Below are 23,261 nucleotides of genomic sequence, written 5' to 3'. Positions count from 1 at the left end.
GACGTAGAGGAAGGCTTGCAACACTCCTTTCTCTTCTCATGCCTTCCCACCCAAGTAGGATAGTTTGGCATATTCCTTAATAGAGATCTTTCACATGTTTAAATACAATTTTATCCCCTTGCTCTATAAACTATGTGTGTACTTACAGTCCCAGAGCACAGAAAACCTCCAGGATTGAGATAATTACTGTGATTAAACTGAACTTGTCCTAAAAGTATTGTGCTTCCTGCAAACCCTCTCCATAATGGTCCCCTGCTCATGGTGTGATGATTTACATACAGCTGTGAAAGCCTTTGCATGGGCAGGTTTCAAATCACATTTCAAGTATGAAATTCTATACAGACGTAAACACCTGAGTGGCCTTCAACCATGTCCAAGTTAATTTTCATGAAGACCTATCCAAGCTTTTGAATCTTAAACCTTCTCCCTTGTAGTAGAGTTCAGTTCAAACGGTTCTTGTTGAAGCACCATCTTAGGGGTCTATTCATGAAGTAGTGAAAAGTGTGGAGAAGTGAGCCAGTGGAGAAGTTGCACATGGCAACCAATCAGCATTGAAGTAACATTTATAATTTGCATACTATACAATTGTACGGAGCAGCTGATTGGTTGCCATGGGCAATTTCTCCACTGGCTCACTTCTCCACTCTTTTCACTCCTTCATGAATAGACCTCTTAGTGCGGTTTAGGCTGTAATTCCGGTCCACTGGAGATCTCCTACATTGGGGGAGATTCAATTGTTTGAAAAGTCAGTTCAGTGTCTGTTTTTTTCTATCTAATAGACAGGAAAAAACAGACACCCAGCCGACTTTTCAAACATATGAATTCCCCCCATTGTGTCCAAGTGGTGTGTTCGACTAGATTTTTGCATGACCATGGATGACCATATCATTGTCTTCAGCTGACAGATTTTAGGAATATTGTGTGATTTGGTACAGGTTGCTGGATTTTAAAGACACTGTAGCTCCTCCTAGAAGCATTACAGTTGCTGTAATTGTATAACCTCACATACTGTATTTTCTCCTACTGCTCTGATGCTGTCAACCTCCACAAGCTGTTGCTACTCTGAATTCCAGGGAAGATTACACTCTCCATCCTTCTCTTCCCTCTCTCACTCTTTTTGTTTAATTATACACACTGGAAACCATTGGCAACTACTATGTAGTCCATGAATTCTTTTGTTATATATTATTGTTTTGCTGTTGCTATGAGAGTGTTTCAATTCCTGTTTGTAGCGTTTAAATAAAGATTGCAAAGAAAAAAAAAGAAGAAATTAATTTTATACAGTACAATAATATGACATACTGTATATGAACAATTTGTTCAGTGGGAAATCACACTATGGGCTAAGTAGCTTATACATGTACTAAGGAACTTATTTGATGGATGCAGATCACAGCATACACAGTCAGATCTGCGTCCCTCTCCTCACATGATGGGGGCCGCCTAGCACAGGGCAAAGCCACCCAGCATGTGTAAGGCCGCCTCCCGATGCATCCGCAATTAGGTTGTGGACTCATCGGAACTAAGGTTGACCCCTGGAAGCACAGCCTGTTTGCACTGCCAGGCAGTCTGCCGCCATTTTTTTAATCAGTGCGGCTGCATGTGACATCATGCAGCCTCCCCAATAATGATCTTGGCCCATACCCATTCAGCTCGCCCCCCGACCTAATGCCGCATAGCCACCCCGCAACCCCCACCACTTTCAATAACATTGTAGTAGCATCCATCGGGGATGCGACGCATTGTGTATGCCCGCGCAGTTTGCCTCCATTAATTGGTCAAGAATTTTTAAATAATATAGTGCACTGGTTACCTACAGGATGTATCTAACCTCATCCAAATCACACCTCTTAAGCCGGGTACACACTGGAGCGATGTTGGGACAATTTGCTGTTTTGTAATGACAAATCATCTACATCGCTAGGGACAGGATGTACTAAAGGGAAAATGCGATAAAACCCCCATTTTCAGGGAATTTATTGCATTTTCATATGTACTATGTACTAACACCCATGAGGGTATCGCCATCTTTGGATGGCGATACCCTATAGAAGCCTATGGGCTTCTTATGGCCGGCCGCCGCAACCCGTTGCCTCCACCACCACCCCGCCGCAGACACCTCCCACCTCCCCCCTGGCATACCTTCTTCCAGGAAGCATGGACCCGGAAGGTAAACTCCTCCTCCCCTAGCAAAACAGCCGGAGGTCCTTCCGGCTGCAGGGGAAAGGAGGAGGTGCCCAGGACAGCCTGCTGCCTTCTTCCCGGCAGGTGAGCAGGTGGAAACCTCAGGTATGTGACGGAGACCCCCCGCACACCACCTCACAGGTATTGTGGGGAGCCTCTGTCACCACATTGCGATGTTGATCGCATATGTTAGTAAATATGCGATCAACATCACTGCGATGGGCGGCGAGTGGCGGCGATGTATGTTAATACATCCCGCCCTTAGTGTGTATGGTTGATTTGCGCGGTGCTGAAGTCGTCCCTACTGCGCGCCAAATAGGACGATATGCATGTGACCGGGTGTAAACTAAAGAAGTTGTGTATGGGCAATCAGGCTCAAGGGAAATCGTCCCTTAAATTAGCCTAATTGCTTGTTCGTCCAGTGTGTACCCAGCTTACACCTGGATGTTGCTGAAAAAAATTATATATATACAGTATATATAATAAGACCTCAGAACCTTAACATATAACTAAACATTTAACTTTTCTGTAACAAATGCCTAGCACAATATACAGTATATTTGATTAAGAAAATATTAATTCATGCTGAAAGATGTAGGTTAAACGTCTCTCTGATTTAAAAGATCCATCATCACAAAATAGAACCTTTGCAGAGACAATGGATAATGTAAATTGACTTTGGAATGTCTGCAGTGGTTTCCAATGAGATACTGTAATTATTCCCTGTATTCCAAAATATTAATTACTGCCTGTGCTGGTAGTATCATTTGTTACTCATCAGGTATACAGGGAGTGGATAGTCACAGGCGTTTCTGATGTGTCATGTAAGGTGGTGGCACATGTATTTAAGCATCATTTTGTACCGTGGTTAAAGGCACACGGGGGTGCACTGCAGATGGCTACCTACATAATGGAGAGGTCTCTTTTACTAATCTGTTTTGTGGCTTTTCTTGTCCCAGGTAAGTTTAAACAATGACATTGTGGACTGCAGAGGTACAGTAATAGGAAACTAAGAATTCTGAAAATCATAATTAACAGTATGGGGTCTATTCATTAAGCTGTGAAAAAGTGGAGAAGTGAGCCAGTGGAAAAGTTGCCCATGACAACCAATCAGCTTTGAGGTAACATTTATCAAGTACATTCTATAACATTATATGTAGCAGCTGATTGGTTGCCATGAGCAACTTCTCCCCTGGCTCACTTCACTACTCTTTTCACTGCTTCATGAATAGAACTCCCTGAATATTAAAATATAGGTTTAGTTTATCCCAGTTGGTCTCAAACTAGGTCCTCAGGACCCCAAACAGCTCACGTTTTACAGGTCACCACCTGGCAGGTGCACATATGTATCACCAACTTTCACATTTTAAATATCTATGGGTGACCTGGAAAATATGAACTTTGTGGGGTCCTGAGGACAGAGGGTTTTATTTATGAAGCAGTGAAAACAGTGAACAAATAGAGCAGTGGAGAAGTTGCCCATGGCAACCAATCAGCATCTCCCTTACATTGATTGGTTGTCCTGGACAACTTCTCTACTGATCCTTTTCTCCACTCTTTTGGCTGCTTTATGAATAGACCCCAGAGTTTGAAAACCACGGTCTACAGTATCCCATTTACATGCAGATACTGACAAAAGAGCTAGTATATCTGTGCAGTATCTTATGTGATTACCCCTTATTTAAAGAGAATTAGAAAGAAAAATGTGTATGTGTACTGCTCAGTGATTTTTTTATACAAAATCCAAAAGTGTTTCTTCTGAAAGTTAGTAGGAAGAACACTGCTAAATAAATAAATAAATTAATTAGGAGGAGGACATCAGCAATAGTTTCCCAAAAATTGTTTACATTTTCTTTTTATAGTATTTAAGTAACTCCAAATTATGGACAAAGTCTTCACCTGTAAAACCATACATCCACATGCTAGATCCACATAATCTCGTGAAAATCATTTTGAGTTTTTGCGAACTTCAGGGTTTTGCCTTCAGCAGACCAACTAAAGAAGTTCCCACTGTTGAAAGAATTTGCTCGAAATCTGATCAAAAGTATCTATTTAAAAAAAAAAATTATATTGTTTTAGCATTTATTTTAGCAACAAATTCCCCAAATTCTCATATTGTTAAAAAAATAAAAATATTAACAAAAGTACATTATACAATACAACAATTATTCCTTTCAAATTTTTTAACTTTTACAATCAGTTATTGCTTTGTAAGCTTTGTGAACTGATATTCTGGAAACGTAAGTAGTGTTCATTTGATGAAAATTGCCCTTTGGTGGACACAGCATCAGATTAGCTCATCTGCACTCAGGATATGGTTCTGTGATAGATATATATATATATATATATATATATATATATATATCTTCGGTAGGTTGGCACTCACTTATCCCAAAACATCAACTGCCTGGGCTGCATTCCAATGCATTCCTTACGAAATCCATATCCATATAGTTCCAAAAAAGGTACTCACCAGGGACTTAATAGAAAAATCCAAAAGATGGTATTTATTTAACTAACATAGCGGAAGCCAACATCGCGGTCAATGTTTCGGTCACAGAACATGACCTTCCTCAGGACACAATCCCGCAGGAAAGACAGGTATCTGTCTCTCCTGCGGGATTGTGTCCTGAGGAAGGTCCCGTTCTGTGACCAAAACGTTGACGACCATGTTGGCTTCTGCTATGTGAGTTAAATAAATACCGGATTCTTTCTATTAAGTCCCTGGTGAGTGCCTTTTTTGGAACTATATATATATATATATATATATATATAATATATTACTAAATTCAAATCTGCAAAGATTATGCATATATATATATATATATATTATTGTGACTATGGATTGAATTTTTATGCTTCTGGGAAATAGAGATACAGGTCAAAATAATGCTAAGAGGGGTATTTATAAAAGCTTGGAGAGAGATAACATAGAGAGAGGTAAAGTCCTATTCAATCAACTTCTAGCTCTCAGTTTACCAGCTTTGTTTGAAAAATTACAGTTAAGAGATGATTGTTTAGTGATTTATCTCTCTCTCAATGCTTTGATAAATACCCCTAAGTGAGGTATATAAATGTAAAATTTAAGCTTTCACTTATTGAGTATGAAGGAACCAGTTGGAGCTGGATATTATTTAGCACAGAAGCTGATTTAATTTAATCAAAAGAAGAGGGTGTGGGTGAGAAATGTGGGTGATAAATATAAATAATCAGGTTGGGATGCAACATAAGAAAGAACATTTTGATTCAAGAACAGAAAACGTGGCAAGAGAAAGTGATTATCATCCCAATCTGCTGTGTAATTATTGTTATTCATTTTCTAGTTGGGCTGGGTTTTATTATAGGAGCAAGAGAAGAGCCTTCTGATAATTGAATTTAGCCGCACCTTGTAAATATAAACTTGAGTGTGTTGAAACACGCCAATATCGTAGTACATTACAATTAAAATACATATTCATTATTTAACAAAATTTAACACCAGTTCCCATAAAAAATAAAAGTCAAGAAACTGCTTTGTGGTTACCAAATGTTTCCTGTTGTCAATGATTTCAAAAGTCTAACAGTGGTTTACAGTGGTTCAAAATCTTTGTAATAAACTTACAACCTATAAATGTATAAAGTTTTCAAAGACACAACACCCCCCCCCCCAATATATATATATATATATATATATATATATATATATATATATAAATAAATGACTAAATTAGGAAAAAAAATACTGAAATCACAGATTTCTTATTGAAAAGCATACCACTGGTGACTGTAGGAAATGTTGATTTTGGTAAATCAACTCAGAAATCCCAAACTAAAAGTATGTACAATGATTCCAGACACTAGTGATGGATATAAAATATAAAACCAGTAAGCTGGTTTTATATAGCCTTTATGCATGTACTGTATAAGCATTGAAATCTATGGATTCATTCTTTTAAAGTTAATTCCACTTGTTTACCATTAACCTCATTGACATGCATGGGGGCATTTCAATGAAAATGGAATTTTCCATTGCTAATCAAACTGAATAGCTAAGGATTACTATAAAATTTTGACAACTTTCTGGAGTTGTGTAAATAAATTAAAGGTTCAACCTTTTTGTGTTTCCATGTCTCTAGAGCTCCCCAGCAGTGCAAATTATTTTGTTTCCACATCAATTAGAACTTTTGAAGTGGATAATTACAATGTTTACAGTGATTATGCTCAATATTGAAAGCTTACTACTATTTCATTAAAATCTTTGTAGCGGAAGCATTCAATATTCAACCTAAACAAACATTAACACAGTAACCAGAATTAAATATTCCAAATCTCTATTGATGTGATAAACAAAACAAAACAAAAAAAGCTGAAGTTAATGGAGAGCTCTTAGACTGTAGACACATACACAAATGCAAAATCGTTTGGAATACTCCTGACATATCCAATTTGGGGATAAATATAATTAAGAGGGATTTGTCCAAACCGCCAATTTTATGAGAATATTTACAGTGTACTTTAAAGCCGCAATTTTTAGAAAGGCAGAGCCAGACATTCTTCTAAAAACAAATCTGCTAAAATTGCCATAAATCAGCAATTTGGACAAATTACTCTTTGGTACATGTACCCTCTGTGTCCAAATTTCAGATATTTCCATTTTGCAAGTCACTGAAAACAACATAAAGTAGGCTTTTCCCATTCTTTTCAAATGACCTTTCATTGTAATAGGTTAGGAACAACATTGAAAAGAATGGGTACATTTGAAAGAAAGAGAAAAACACAGAGCTATATAAACACATACCTGTATAGTGTATGGTGAACACACAAATTTGAAATAGCTGGAAATAGCTAACAGCTGAGGCCTCATAGTTTAAAGAGTTAGGACAAAAAAATAATCTGAAGTCTGCAAAGTTTCAGAATGAGACAAAAATGATTATATACAGTACCTCATGCTCTATATCATATTCCAATTTCCTCAAATGTATCTATTCCCCTTGAATCACTCAGAAGTAGATTTGCAACATATTGTAAATTTGAATATCCACTTATACCACTGTGTTCTGACAGACTCAGTGAGACAATCTGCCAGATTCATTAAGCCAGGTATACTGGTGCAGAATTCTTGGCTCTTGTCTTTAAGCAGATTTCATAGCAAATTAATTAATTTCAAGTAAGGACCCAACCATCTAACTTTGAAACGAAAAAAGATTTGTTCCATAAACAGAAAATGCTAAAATACGTGTTTGGGATTATAAACATCAACCCAACCCTTCTTTATACTCAGGTTCAATGAGACATTCATGGGGATCTGGATACTAAAGGGATATGGGCAATCTGCCTGTATAGGGTGGCAATTGCCCCCCCCCCCCTTCCCTAAGCAGCTAGCCCAGGTCCACGCAGGGCCCCTCCAACAGGCACGGACCTGGGTAATTAGTACCCGCTCCCCGCCCTCTCAGCGCCCATGTTTGTGTTGTACAAAAGGTTTTTTACTGACCAACATTTTTGAAAAAGGGGTTCAGCAAGTCTCCAAAATGATGACTAGGAAAACAAATATAGATATGATTAAATGGACTATTATGAGCACATTTGGTAGAATCACCTAATAAGAATATAGGACAAGTGTAAGAGATCATCATCATCATCATCAACAAAGTTTGTATATATGGTGCCACAGCTTTTAAACATAGACAATACAGATAGGATTACACATGGAGGTGACGATATGAAACTGTAGAAATTGGGGGCCTTGCTGTTAGAGTTCTTAGTCTTGAGGGGAGAGTGTTGTGAGGCATTAGGAACATATTAGAATTGGGAGGGGAGGACAGACAATACTACTGTATATATGTATGGTTTAATACACTAAAATATTTGAATTTTCCCTATTTAGCCAGTTCTCTTAAGTGCTACTCATGTGTAGACAATAATGACTGCAAGCCTGTTACATGCCCTGGAGACAACGACAAGTGTAGCACAACTTCCCTGGACATACAGTCTTGTGAGTATTCACTAACCCTCTATGTCATTGTCTGTTTTTACTATATCAAATAGTGTCAACAAATCTGACCTTCTGTATTGAGTTTCATGTAATATGGTAGCAATATACAATTAAGTTCCCAGCATTTAGGATAATGTAGGTGTACTGTAGCTTTCTCTTTAAGGCGTCTATTCATGAAGCAGTGAAAAGAGTGGAGAAGTGAGACAGTGGAGAAGTTGTCCATGGCGACCAATCAGCGGCTCTCTATAATTTTATAATATTCAAATTATAAATGTAACTTCAATGCTTATTGGTTGCCATGGGCAACTTTTCCAATGGCTCACTTCTCCACACATCTCACTGCTTCATGAATAGACCCCTATCTCTTTAGCTCTTTTGGAGGTACACATTATCCAAGCCTGACAGTATCTGCCTTATTCTAATGATATTAACAGTCACTGGTCTGCATCAATCACCCCACTAACTGGAAATACAAGTATTTTAGAGTCTGAGTTCCTCCCTATGTCTAGCCTGATTAACAGATGTCCTATGTCTTCCTCTCCAGAACTCTGCCATCTTCCACCTTCCTACATAAAAATGATCAGAACAGATGTTCTGTTTGGCCTATCTACAAGGTCTCGTTAAAGCCACACCCTTGTCCACAGTGTTTGTTGCACCCATCATCGCAAAATAATGTAGGGGTATTTTTTATAGACTCAGGGGCAGATGTATTAACTTGGAGTAGGCATAAGGAAGTGATAAACCAGTGATATGTGCAAGGTGATAAAGGCACCAGCCAATCAGATCTTAACTGTTAATTTACATCTTGGAGCTGATTGGCTGGTGCCTTTATCACCTTGCACATATCACTGGTTCATCACTTCCTTATGCCTTCTCCAGGTTAATACATCTGCCCCTCAGACTCCTATCACATGAGCGTCCATTGTTTTCTATTTCAAAATTACTGGATAGGACACTGATTTTCAATCACTGCATCAGGCCACCTTTGTATTCAACAGGGCTTAGCTGGAAATGTCACAAGAATTTAAGAGCAAGAAAAAATAAAGACGTGCAACATGCATTACATAATTTTGCATATGATATATTTTTAAAATAAATAAATAAATAACAATTGCAGTATCAGGGCCAGTGCACCCTAGTCAAAACTTAAGCCTACTGCCCCCAACCACCACCAATTCCAAGACTCAGTGCCCCCTTCCCCCCCTTTAGATCCCAGCGCCCTAGGCAACTGCCTAAAGCTGCCTAATGGTAGAGCCGGCAGTATTTGCTAACCAGCAGAGAGTTGTGGGTTCCGCAGCTTAAAATTGCCCACCACATAGAAATTTAACAACAAAGTAAAACATAATCATTAATTATTATTGATAATAATAATGTACATTGCTAACATTTATAACTCTGTCATTTCTTTTCATCAAGTTCCCTGTAAAGTCCGGAGTATTATTAAAGGTTGTGTTAATTCAAATGGATATTCCAAGAATCTTTCAATTTCCCCAAGTGAGGCAACAAGGTTATCAATGCGGGAGGAGATTTGTGAAACTGATCTTTGTAATGAGAAACGGATTTCAGGTAGGTTGACATTTTCTCATTGATATTCAGGTTAAGTGCAACACATACAAAGACATGCAACAACAGAACATACAGGGCCTTATTCAAAAGATGGATGCAGTCGCGTTTCTTGGAGGTCGCAATCTGCAATATTTTACAGATGCGGTTACAAAGCCCTTCCCTGGTGTACATCTATATGTACAGTATGAGTGTGCAAGGATTGAGATGTCCATTTTCAGCTTTCTTTGTGCAAAACTGACAGTATGCTCTGCTTTTGATCTTTGTTTGTACAGACGATTTACCCAATATAAAGTGGGTTTGCGGTTCATTATTGGACTTGCATGCAAATGAAATGATATTATGACATTTTGCCTACACTAACTTGTGGTTCCACTCTGTAAGTCATTAGAACTTACATACAGCCAAACAGTAAGGTAGGGATCCGATCAGGAACCTGGCGGTTGGGATCCCGGCACTCAGAATACCGACGTCGGAACCCCAACACCATTCGGAATGCCGACATCGTGAATAGGGTCTCCATCCCGACATTGAAATCCCGATAGGCAGGATCCTGAAAGAGGTGCCTTTGCCACGCCAGAGAGGTGAGCTGGGTTTAGGTTAAGGGTGCGCCCCGGGTGGGGGTAGGTTTAGGGTGCGAGGAGTGGAGGGTTAGGTTTAGGCACCAACAGGGAGGGTTAAGGTTTTGCTGCTGGGAGTGAGGATTAGGCTGTGGGAATGGGAGGGGGGGGGTAGATTTATGTGCCACTGGGGAGGGATAGGATTAGGCTGCAGGGGGAGGGGGGGGGGTTAGGTTTAGGTTATGGAAAGGGAGAGTTAGGGGAACAGGGGACAAGCATACTTACCTTCCTCTGTTGGGATTCTATCCATCAGGATGCTGCAGTCAGTAGTCTGACCGCCAGCATCCCGAGCACCGGCAAATCAATCCCAACCTGTAAGGTAGTTTATTGTTAACTGGCAAACTTGGTGGTGACTGTGGTGTTTACTCGGGATCCGGTCTTTAGGTCGACAGTAAGTAGGTCGACACTGTTAAGGCCGACCACTATTGGTCAACGGTAAGTAGCTCGACATGGTTTCTATGTCGACAGGGAATCTAGGTCAACATGTTCTAGGTCGACATGAAAAAAGGTCGACATGATTTTTTCACACTTTTTAATTCATTTTTTTTAACTTTTTCATACTTTATGATTCACGTGGACTACAATTGGGAATGGTAACCTGTGCCAAGTGCTGCAGTAGCAGGGCGAGGCACCTTGCCCGAAGCATGGCAAGCGAAGCGAACCATGCGAAGGGACACAGTGCACTAATTGGGGTTCCCGGTCACTGTATGGAGAAAACGACACCAAAAAAACACGTCAACCTTTTCTCATGTCGACCTAGTACATGTCGACCTAGAGTCCCTGTCGACCTAGAAACAATGTCGACAGTAGTTAACCTAGACACTGTTGACCTAAGTTTAATCCACCTAACATACCACACTCGTTTACTCAGTGCTGCCTTTAAAAAGTGGTTGCAGCCTCTCTTGTCCCTAAGGCTGACATAGCATCTACGATGCAATAAAACTGCTGGGATTTTATTATGGATGCTATCGATCTATCTGTCTGTCTATCGATCTATCTATCTATCTATCTATCTATCTATCTATCTATCTATCTATCTAGATATATATTTTAGTTTTAGATTTGCTTTAAACTCATATTTACTTTTTTTTTTTTTTTAGCTAAAGACACAAGTTTGAGTGATCTCTACTGTCACACATGTATATCCCCTGGCTCAAGCTGCAACAGTGGAAACATGAAGACAATGAGATGCAGTGGACAACAGAAGCAATGTTTGGACCTCAAAGTGATAGGGTCTTTTGGTGAGCATCATGCAGTGTGTATTTGTGGGTTGGTGTGTGTCTGTGTTTGTGTATTGTGGGTTGGTGTGTGTGTATGTGAAAAGATATTCTCACATTATCACAGGTGGAGCAGGCATTACTAAACACTGTGCTCCAAAGATCAATTGTTAATAAGGTTACAGCAGACTCTGCTTCTATGGTTTGGTTTTGCAAAGTTACCACACATGCTGCTTCTATGGTTGGGCATTGGTAAGATTACTGTACACTCTGCTTCAATAGTTTGGTGTTGGTAAGATTACAGTACACTCTGTTCCTATGGTTGGGTGTTGGTAAGGTTACCGTAAAATCTGATTATATGGTTGGGCATTGAAAAGGTTACAGTACAATATGCTTTTATGGTTGGTCCTTGGTAAGTTTACAATACACTCTGCTTCAATGGTTGGGTGTTGGTAAGGTTATTGTACAATCTGCTTATATGGTTGGGTGTTGGTAAGGTTATTGTACAATCTGCTTCTATGGTTTGGTGTTGGTAAGGTTATTGTACAATCTGCTTCTATGGTTGGGTGTTGTTAAGGTTATTGTACAATCTGCTTCTATGGTTGGGTGTTGGTAAGATTATTGTACAATCTGCTTCTATGGTTGGGTGTTGGTAAGGTTATTGTACAATCTGATTCTCTGGTGGGGTGTTGGTAAGATTACAGTACACTTTGCTTCTATGATTGGGTGTTGGTAAGGTTATTTGTACAATCTGCTTCTATGGTTGGGTGTTGGTAAGGTTATTGTACAATCTGCTTCTATGGTTGGGTGTTGGTAAGTTTATTATACAATCTGCTTCTATGGTTGGTGTTGGTAAGGTTATTGTACAATCTGCTTCTATGGTTGGGTGTTGTTAAGGTTATTGTACAATCTGCTTCTATGGTTGGGTGTTGGTAAGATTATTGTACAATCTGCTTCTATGGTTGGGTGTTGTTAAGGTTATTGTACAATCTGCTTCTATGGTTGGGTGTTAAGATTATTGTACAATCTGCTTCTATGGTTGGGTGTTGGTAAGGTAATTGTACAATCTGCTTCTCTGGTGGGGTGTTGGTAAGATTACAGTACACTTTGCTTCTATGATTTGGTGTTGGTAAGGTTATTTGTACAATCTGCTTCTATGGTTGGGTGTTGGTATGGTTATTGTACAATCTGCTTCTATGGTTGGGTGTTGGTAAGTTTATTATACAATCTGCTTCTATGGTTGGTGTTGGTAAGGTTATTGTACAATCTGCTTCTATGGTTGGGTGTTGTTAAGGTTATTGTACAATCTGCTTCTATGGTTGGGTGTTGGTAAGATTATTGTACAATCTGCTTCTATGGTTGGGGTTGGTAAGGCTATTGTACAATCTGCTTCTATGGTTTGGTGTTGGTAAGGTTATTGTACAATCTGCTTCTATGGTTGGGTGTTGTTAAGGTTATTGTACAATCTTCTTCTATGGTTGGGTGTTAGTAAGATTATTGTACAATCTGCTTCTATGGTTGGGTGTTGGTAAGGTTATTGTACAATCTGCTTCTCTGGTGGGGTGTTGGTAAGATTACAGTACACATTGCTTCTATGGTTAGGTGTTGGTAAGGTTATTTGTACAATCTGCTTCTATGGTTGGGTGTTGGTAAGGTTATTGTACAATCTGCTTCTATGGTTGGGTGTTGGTAAGGTTATTGTACAATCTGCTTCTATGGTTGGGTGTTGGTAAGGTTATTGTACAATCTGCTTCTCTGGTTGGGTGTTGGTAAGATTACAGTACACATTGCTTCTATGGTTGGGTGTTGGTAAGGGTATTTGTACAATCTGTTTCTATGGTTGGGTGTTGGTAAGATTACAGTACACTCTGCTTCTATGGTTGGGTTGTTGGTAAGGTTACTGTACACTATGCTTCTATGGTTGGGTTTTGGTAAGATTACAGTACACTCTGCTTCTATGGTTGGGTTTTGGTAAGATTACAGTACACTCTGCTTCTATGGTTGGTTGTTGGTAAGATTACAGTACACTCTATTTCTATGGTTGGGTGTTGGTAAGGTTACTGTACACTCTATATGCTTCTTTAAAAAGTTTCATTTTCATGGTGCATTGACACCAGCCCAATCCATGTTGCAAGATATCCATCTGAAAACAGATAATGTGCACACACAACTCTGCACAGCCTGCAATTCAACCTCACTAAGCTTTGCTTATAGGCAAAATCTCCATTACCACCGAGTTATACCCCATCAGATAAGTTGTATATGACTCTGAATTGCACGTAGAGTCTTGGGCTAAGCTACAGAGCATGGTGAGTACAAAAGCATGCTAGATCCAGCCACAGTGGATGCAACTTACTGAACACAAGCGACAATGAAAGAGAAGCGAGTGTTCTGATTGTTGGGCAAGTCTATACATGACATTTTCGACACCATTAGGTCTATTTATTAATCCTTGGATCCTTGGATAGAGATAAAGTGGATGGAGATAAAGTACCAGCCAACCAGCTCCTAACTGTAATTTTTCAAACACAGCCTGTAACATGGCAGTTAGGAGCTGATTGGCTGGTACTTTATCTCCATGCACTTTATTTCCATCCAAGGTTAAGTAAATTGACCCCTTTGTTACTGAAGGAGGACACCTTAAGGTAATAAGCCGCACCCAACCATATCTATCAATCTTTCCATCACTGTGCACAATTGTGTCTTGTTTATAAAGTAGAACCTCACTTAATGCTAATGTCTGTCTCTCGATGTCAAAGCCTTGTAGTGGCGGTGGTGGTGTTAGTTGTGGTGGTAACTGTGGTAGTGGGGGATATATATAAAAATAAAAAAGTTGCTAGCCTACAGAACATATTGGGGGAGGCCAGAGATGGCTCCACTACCAATCATCTTACTCTGGCTCTGTCACATTTTACTATTGAAATGAAATCTAAAAACCTTAATGAGCTCATTAGGTAGGTTGTGCTGCTGTCACACATCCACTCCCCTCCCAAATTGCATATGTGCTTCAAGTTTAAGAGATTATTTTGTTGTTGTTCTCATTTATTTTTGCCTAGAAAACTGTTGGAGGTACAGGTGACTGTTCTGGCTTCAGAGTTAGGAGCCCACATTCAGAGACTGAGTACAATACAGTTCTTTACATATTTCTATTGTGCAAAACCCTAAAGGGAGATAGGAAAGTGTGTGGATGCAAACAAATGGCAAACTACCTAATGCTAATAGAAAAATTAATAGGGCTCGGGGGGATGGGGGGTGTCACCTGTGCCACCCTTTGATCTTATGCTAGTCACCATAAGTATCAGCAGGTACTTAAGTTCTATCCGACTCAGGGTAGGCCAGGGATAGGCAAAAGTGTGTAAATTCGCACATGTGCATGTACTGTAGGTGAAAACAAGCCATGTGCGTCTGTGTACAGAGATTTGACCGAGTGACTCAGAATTAGCCCGAATAGGCTATTTGTGTGTCTATGATTAACTGTTCTGCTTTTTTTCCTCCTAATCCCACAAAAGGTGAAATAGCAGACGTCAACATAAAAGGATGCGGAGAGGTTCCAGCATGCTCTTCGAGACTACTCTTCACCGGTCAGACTTCTGCAGTGGAGGTAGATTGCTGCGGCAGCAATTTCTGTAATAGCGCCATAGGTAATGAAATGCATTTTCAGTAAATTTTTTTTAGATTGTTCAATTTTATGAAATAATTTTCTTCTTAATGTTACCATCAGCTTATTCAAATGTAATTCAATAGAAGATTTACCTTATGATCATTTTGTATAAACAAATAACCAACATAATTTTTTCCTGTTCTTCTGTTTACGTACAGAACCTAAAGAAGATGATAAGTCACCCAATGGAGTAACATGCTACAGCTGCAACACATTTGAAGGCATGGGATGTGCACCCACAGAGGTCACCAAGGCTCAATGCTATGGACCCTTGACATCATGCTTAGAAGTTGCAGGCTTGTCAATGAAAGGTAGGTGAGAACCGCAAGACATTGCTTAATTACTGTATCTTCTGTGTGTTTCTTTAGCATTTTTTATTATTATCCTTATTATTATCCTTTTTAATATGGCGCCACATGGGATCCGCAGCACCTAATTACAGAGTAAACAAATAAGCAAAACATGAAGACAGCGACTTACAATTCAATACAATATAGGACAAGTGCAGGGTATATAAACATAGCAGCGTCAGTAAACAGCACTGAAATAAGTGTCAGGGCGGCAGAAAACCGAGGGATTTGGTGCCATCAGAGGGAGTATTGAAAAGAAGATAGGTTAAGTAAGAGATGCAAAAGCACATGAGGGAAGAGGGCCCTGCTCGTGAAAGCTTACATTCTAAAGGGGAGGGGCACACAAACAGAGGTGACACGGGGTAGAAAGTGAGCGTGGGCCACAGAGGGCTTAGGATGAGAGATGGCTGGGTTTGGTGAAGTGGGTCTTGAGAGCCCGTTTGAAGTTTTGTAGAGAGGTGGAGAGTCTGATGGGGAAAGGTAGAGAATTCCAGAGAAAGGGAGCAGCACATGCATTAGCAGAGCGAAGAGGATGGGAAGGAATGTTAAGGGAGATAAGTTCAGGGATGTAACTGGCAGAGAAACATTAGAAAGGAAAGGATTGTCTCTTTGTTGGCGCACTTTTGAAAGAGAGGTAAGTATAATTAAAATATAACTTTTATTAACATGCAGTTAAAATCGCCTGATGGTGTGAAAAATTACAGGACAAACAATTACAAACCATACGAATAAATGAATTAATATCAAATGCACTTGTGTGTCTTTATTTATAAAGTCATTGTGTGTGTGTGCAATCATTTCCTAAAACCAACTTGATAAATTTGCTTGAATTATGCCCCTGTTTGGGGTTGTCTGACCATATTGTATAAGGGGTGTCGGGATTCAATAAACCTATCACTAATCCCATAAATGATACAGTGTGATTGTATTATCAAACCCTCATGTAATTAAATTGGAGTTGAATGTTTTATAGTCAATGAGCAGACATGAAATGTTCTTTCTTTCAGCTCACTGTGTTAAATGTCTCTAATCGGTCTTAGAATACTGACAAGAGATTCTGTCATAAAATTGCTACTGATAATTCACATTTCTTATGATGTAGCTTTTGTGGTTTGTTGGCTCACTTTCAAAGCCACTGTTCTATTACCAATACCAACGTTGCAACTATAGTTGCAAATTTACATTGGACAAACACAAGTTACACACTGTATCTATTTATTATATGGATTGTTGCAAAGGTATTCAGAGTAGAACTATCTGCTGTACTGATGTAGTACTATGGGATGTAAGCATATCAATCATTTCAGTTCTGGCTCTCAGAATAATTCTGTCAGAAAATGATAAATTATACGCTGTATCTGATCATTTCATGTATGCTTCCCCTATGTACTTCACAGGATAAGACTGTATAATATGTTGATTCTATTCAGCAAAACACACTTGGATTAATATATCTGAAATACGGCTCTCTCTTGAATTTAACATAAGGGTCTTACTATAAAGCAATGCCTCCTGGAACCCTTTATAGTGAGACCCTTATGTTAAATTCAAGAGAGAGCCGTATTTCAGATATATTAATCCAAGTGTGTTTTGCTGAATAGAATCAACATATTATACAGTCTTATCCTGTGAAGTACATAGGGGAAGCATACATGAAATGATCAGATACAGCGTATAATTTATCATTTTCTGACAGAATAAATCTGAGAGCCAGAACTGAAATTATTGATATGCTTACATCCCATAGTACTACATCAGTACAGCAGATAGTTCTACTCTGAATACCTTTGCAACAATCCATATAATAAATAGATACAGTGTGTAACTTGTGTTTGTCCAATGTAAATTTGCAACTATAGTTGCAACCTTGGTATCGGTAATAGAACAGTGGCTTTGAAAGTGAGCCAACAAACCACAAAAGCTACATCATAAGAAATGTGAATTATCAGTAGCAATTTTATGACAGAATCTCTTGTCAGTATTCTAAGACCGATTAGAGACATTTAACACAGTGAGCTGAAAGAAAGAACATTTCATGTCTGCTCATTGACTATAAAACATTCGAATCCAATTTAATTACATGAGGGTTTGATAATACAATCACACTGTATCATTTATGGGATTAGTGATAGGTTTATTGAATCCCAACACCCCTTATACAATATGGTCAGACAACCCCAAACAGGGGCATAATTCAAGCAAATTTATCAAGTTGGTTTTAGGAAATGATTGCACACACACACAATGACTTTATAAATAAAGACACACAAGTGCATTTGATATTAATTCATTTATTCGTATGGTCTGTAATTGTTTGTCCTGTAATTTTTCACACCATCAGGCGATTTTAACTGCATGTTAATAAAAGTTATATTTTAATTATACTTACCTCTCTTTCAAAAGTGCGCCAACAAAGAGACAATCCTTTCCTTTCTAATGTTTCTCTTCAACTTTTTTGTCTATGGCAGCACCCCCTAAACAGTATCGTGAATTAATTTGTGATATATAAATTGGGGAATCTTATTGATTAATTGTAATATTACTAATCTGAGAACAGTCTAGTGCAGAGGATTCCCATTCCCCCTTTTCCCTAATCTATGTAACTGACTGAGGAGTGGTTGAGAGCTTTGTAAGTGAGTGTCAGAAGCTTGAAATGGATTCTGAAGGGTAAGGGGAGCTAGTGGATAGAGGTGGTCATTCCGAGTTGATCGCTCGCTGCCGATTTTCGCAGTGCAGCGATTAAGTAAAAAATTGCAAAAATGCGCATGCGCAAGGTACTCAGCGCGCATGCGCTAAGTACTTTCACACAAAACTTTGTAGATTTACACAAGCTCGAGCGACGTTTTTTCATCGCTCGAGTGATCGTACTGTGATTGACAGGAAGTGGGTGTTTCTGGGCGGAAACTGGCCGTTTTCCGGGAGTGTGCTAAAAAACGCAGGCGTGCCAGGTAAAAACGCAGGAGTGGCTGGAGAAACAGGGGAGTGGCTGGCCGAACGCAGGTCGTGTTTGTGACGTCAAACCAGGAACTAAACGGACTAAGGTGATCGCTGTCTAGGAGTAAGTCTGGAGCTACTCAGAAACTGCAGGGAATTATTTAGTAGCAGTTCTGCTAATCTTTCGTTCGCTATTCTGCTAAGCTAAGATACACTCCCAGAGGGCGGCGGCCTAGCATTTGCAATGCTGCTAAAAGCATCTAGCGAGCGATCAACTCGGAATGACCACCATAGTGCGTTTGGTATACAATTATTGATTGATTTAAAAGTACTATGCTGATTTGCTTTGAAATAAAGGATTTTTTCTTTTAAAATGAATCTTTCTGTTTGAAAAGGAGTCTTGGGGGGACTTATCAAAGCATAATATGGAGAGAGATATACTACTAACCATTTAGCGCTAACTGTCATTTTACAGGCTGTGGGGTAAAATGTATTATAGCACACGTATTGAGCAATTATAATGCTTCCTGCTTTGCCTGCTTTGCCAGGAAGCAGCAGCGCCAAGATGTATGAACATCTCTGCTGCTGAAGTGGGGGAGTGAAACTTCCCCTCTCCTGCCGGGTGGTCTTCAGTATGCCGAATGTCGGGATCCCGGTGCACAGTATACCGGCGCCGGAATCCCGACACCTGGCATACCGACATCTATTCTCCCTCGTGGGAGTCCACGACCCCCCTGGAGGGAGAAAAAAATAGCGTGGCGCGCGTAGCGTGCCACCGTGCCTGCAGCGTGCCACCGTGCCTGCAGCGTGGTGAGCGCAGCAAGCCCACAAGGGGCTCCTTTGCGCTCGCCACAGTGTCGGTATGCCGGCAGTTGGGCTCCCGGTGCCAGTATGCTGGTCGCCGGGAGCCCGGCCGCCGGCATACCATACTACACCCCTCCTGCCTGACCTCCCACAGCGCATCAGCCAAGTGCTGATGTGCTATGTCTCAGTGCTGGCCGGTGCCATTGGGCATGTGCAAGATCTCCTATGCAGCCCGGAGCTGGCAGCCACCACAGCCAGGGACAACGATGTCCCTTCTGTGGTGTATGGGCAATGACATTTGCAGCTGTCAAAATCGATAGCTGCAGGTGTCGGAAATGGTCAGTTCAACTGACCGTTCATACATTGACTGGCATATCGGCATGCTATCTTACAGAGCCATTCACTGCATGGAAGCATGTGGATAGATGGTGCAGGACCACAGGAGGGGCATGATATGTTGTTGTTGTTTTTAATTGGATCACGTGAATGGGTGGTTAGGGTCTTTGTCCAGGGCCTATAATGATGTTGAGATGCCCCTGACCAATCATCGTTTTTCTTTCTCTAGATGGAGATCCTACACCTGCTGTGATTAAGGGTTGTGCTACACCGGCCATGTGCGACAGCTCAATCCTTCCTCTGACGCTGAAGTTGAGCAGTGCAACTGTTCAGTGCTGCAATGGGACCTTGTGCAACAACAAATTAACACAGGACAATCTGCATACCTTTGGCTATTTTCCCACTGGAAATGCTTTGTCTGGAACAGGTACCCAAAACACAACTTCTTACCAGTAACCCTGTAATGGACTGGCAAAAGGCCATGAAAAACATTAATTGTTGGCCAACTAGTAATTGGAAATTTAGTAGCACATTCATAGCATCATTAACCTATCACAATTGCCACAATGGTGTTGATTTTCAAACTTAACACTTTTTGGAGATGCACCATCAGATACCATAAGAGTAGTATCAATAACCGCAGTGGTGTCCAAAGTCTGACCCAAGCTCAGAGCACTATAACCTATTAAGGTGACAATAATATAGTTCAGAGATCATGGTATTTCACTTATCAGGGTATTTTACTAATCTACATTATGTTACATTTTCCAAGCTTTAACAAGTTACAATAATTACTCTGAAATTGCTAGATTCATAGGGGTCAATCCGATTAGCCGCGATATCATCACAGCTGTGAATCATCGCATCATGGGCCGCACTTTACGGAGGGCCTAATTTGCACAAAACTGCTCTTCACCCCATAGAGGTCCAATCAGTTTTGTGTAAATTGGGGCTGATTCGAGGCCGCGAAGGGTGCGAGATCAGGTGCCGTTGCCGGCATTTAAACGCTGTTGCAATGGCACTTCACACCCTCCGAAGCTAATTGTATTGACCCCTTAGAAGTAAGTCACATAAGCATTAAGACTGATGATGGCCATCTGCATGGTCTACAACTCACTCATGGCATCAGGCAACTTGAGTGCTAATGATTCCAATTTTATCAGTAAATCAGGGCACAATTCATGCCCCACACACTAGAGTGTCCAGTTTCTGATTATGCCATGCAAAATTCAGTATATGGCGATAATGTTTATCATACGATTCTTGCGTTACCAGGTTACAACAATGGATCTGGAAGCGCTGACTCCACATACAACACTGCAGGTCATGAAGGTAATTCTAGTGCTGGCATCACTGAAGAAAGCCATAATGGCTCTGCTCCCGCCAATGCCTATGGCTCACATTCAATGTCACCAGGAGAGTACAACAATAACCCAAGAAATAATGAAACTTCAACATCCCACAACAGTGCCGACAATGGTACTGACATGCCACACAGCAATATTTCTAATAATAATGTGATGATCCCTGTGGGGACTAATGGATCTACCCTTATCAATGGATATAACTCAAGCCCTGGGGGGAATAATAATGGGTCTGTCTATCATAGTAGCTATAGCTCCAATTCTATGATCACAAATAATGGATCTACTCAAGGCAATGACAGCGATGTTGGCAATACGTCAATCAACAGCATTGGCTACCACCCAAATCATAGGCCATTGTGGGAAAATAACAATGGGTCTGCAATTAATGAAAGCTATATGACAAATCATGTATCACCAGGGGGATCTAGCCACGGCAATGGAAGCAATGCTTACAATGCATGGCTCTATAGCCTTAATAATAATCCAGGTGTGAGGCCCTTCGAGAATAACAATAATGGTTCTATCGAAAACATCTATAACCAAAACACTGTATACAATGGAAGTTACCATGGCAATGATAGCAAGCCTGGCAGTGCCTGGACCAACACCAGTGGTCACCATTCAAACACCATGTTCCCCGTTGCATATAATAATAATAATGTGTCTACTCACAACAACAATAGTGTAAATCCCATATCTTCATACGTAAATAATAATGGATCTGCCTACGACAATCTCAACAATCTGGGCAGTTCATGGAATAGCAATAATGGTTACAATATGAATGCAGTGCCCTCGGGTGGTAATAACAATGGGTCTTCCAATAGCAGCGTTAACAGTCAAGGCAGTGGAGAACATCACATCAATCAATATGACCAAAATATGATGGTTCCAGAGGGAAACCATAATGGCTCTGCTCCTAGTAACGGCTATGGCTCACATACAGTGTCCACAGAAGATGTATATAACCATGGGAATGGCAGCAATCTTGGCAGTGCCTGGACCAACACCAATGGCTATAACTCAAATATGATGCATCCTGGGGTAAATAACGGGTCCACTCACAGCAACTACAGTCCAAATCCGATACCTTCATCTGAGAATAATAATGGATCCACCTATGGCAATGCCAGCAACCTGGGCAGTTCATGGAATAACAACAATGGTTACAACATGAATTCTATGCCCTCGGATGGAAATAACAATGGGTCTTCCAGGGGCAACAGCAGCAGCCCTGGCAGTGACGGTGTTGACATCAGTAGCTATAATCCACAGGATAATGGAATTGACTACACTAATGACAACAATCTTGGCTTTGGCACTGGAGATAGCAATGTCTATAATCCCGATCTAATGCCTCCGGAAAAATATCATAATGGAGATTTCTTTGAAGTAATGAATAATGTTGGCAATGGCAGTGCAGGTGGCACCAGCAGTGGTTATAATTCAGGTGCTATGGTTCCTGGAGGGAGCAGCGATGGATCATCTTACGGTAATGACAACAATCTGACCAGTGCCCATGGCGGTAGCAACAGCTATAATACAAATCCGGGAGAAAGTACACATAATTCATACGGTGGCATTGGCAACAGCACCGGCAGAGGAAATGGTACCATGTCCAACCATGCCTCCTCTCATAGCAGAGAAACTCTGAGCTTTGTAATCCTCTGCACCATTGCACTGCTATTACTGAACTGAACACTGAGTACTCACTGCGTCCAGGATGAGATTTAGGTAGTACTTATGTTTTTTTAAATTATTATGTCTCATGTATGAAAACTGTATGTCTGTTCAACTTGGGTGTATATCGTGTTGAAAACCCAGGATGGCTGAAGGATGACTTGTGCTTTTCCACAATCAAGTGAATAAAATTTGTATTCCCTCTTGTAAGATAGCGTTGTGAAAACTGCATGTTTCTTCACACTTTATTTCACACTGTAAGAACCTGATTCAGAGTGGCGCGCTACGCCGATATTCACACAGTTGGCCATTATTTAAAGCACCGTGCGTGCACTGCGCACACATACCGTTTCTTACCGCACTGAGATGCAGAACGAAAATTGGATGCAGGGAGTGTGGATTTTTGGTGAGTGCTTCTGGGAGGCAACTGGGGTGTGGCGAGGCATACAGGGGCATGTCATGTGTGTTACTGACAGCGGCTGCATCTAAGGACAGACAACCGCTCACAGGATGTCTTATTCAGATAAGGGCCGGATTTTAAGACTGGTGGGGGCCCAGGGACAATGAAGTTGTG

The 23,261-nt window shown here is 40.4% G+C and overlaps 1 protein-coding gene across 1 annotated transcript; it reads left to right on the top strand.

Moving 5' to 3' along the window:
- The first annotated feature begins 2,157 nt into the window (after positions 1 to 2,157).
- LOC134965199 (probable cyclin-dependent serine/threonine-protein kinase DDB_G0292550) lies at positions 2,158 to 22,825 on the top strand. Its single transcript, XM_063941710.1, has 7 exons — positions 2,158 to 2,170; positions 8,048 to 8,155; positions 9,572 to 9,721; positions 11,439 to 11,579; positions 15,375 to 15,527; positions 19,870 to 20,067; positions 20,916 to 22,825. The coding sequence occupies exons 1-7, from the start codon at positions 2,158 to 2,160 to the stop codon at positions 22,703 to 22,705; spliced, it is 2,553 nt and encodes an 850-aa protein (XP_063797780.1). The 3' UTR covers positions 22,706 to 22,825.
- Positions 22,826 to 23,261: the final 436 nt, after the last annotated feature.

The sequence above is a fragment of the Pseudophryne corroboree genome, chromosome 10 (genome assembly GCF_028390025.1).
Source record: "Pseudophryne corroboree isolate aPseCor3 chromosome 10, aPseCor3.hap2, whole genome shotgun sequence".
NCBI classification, from domain to species: domain Eukaryota; kingdom Metazoa; phylum Chordata; class Amphibia; order Anura; family Myobatrachidae; genus Pseudophryne; species Pseudophryne corroboree.
The sequence above is the reverse complement of the archived record's forward strand: the minus strand, read 5'-3'. Positions and strand labels throughout refer to the sequence as shown.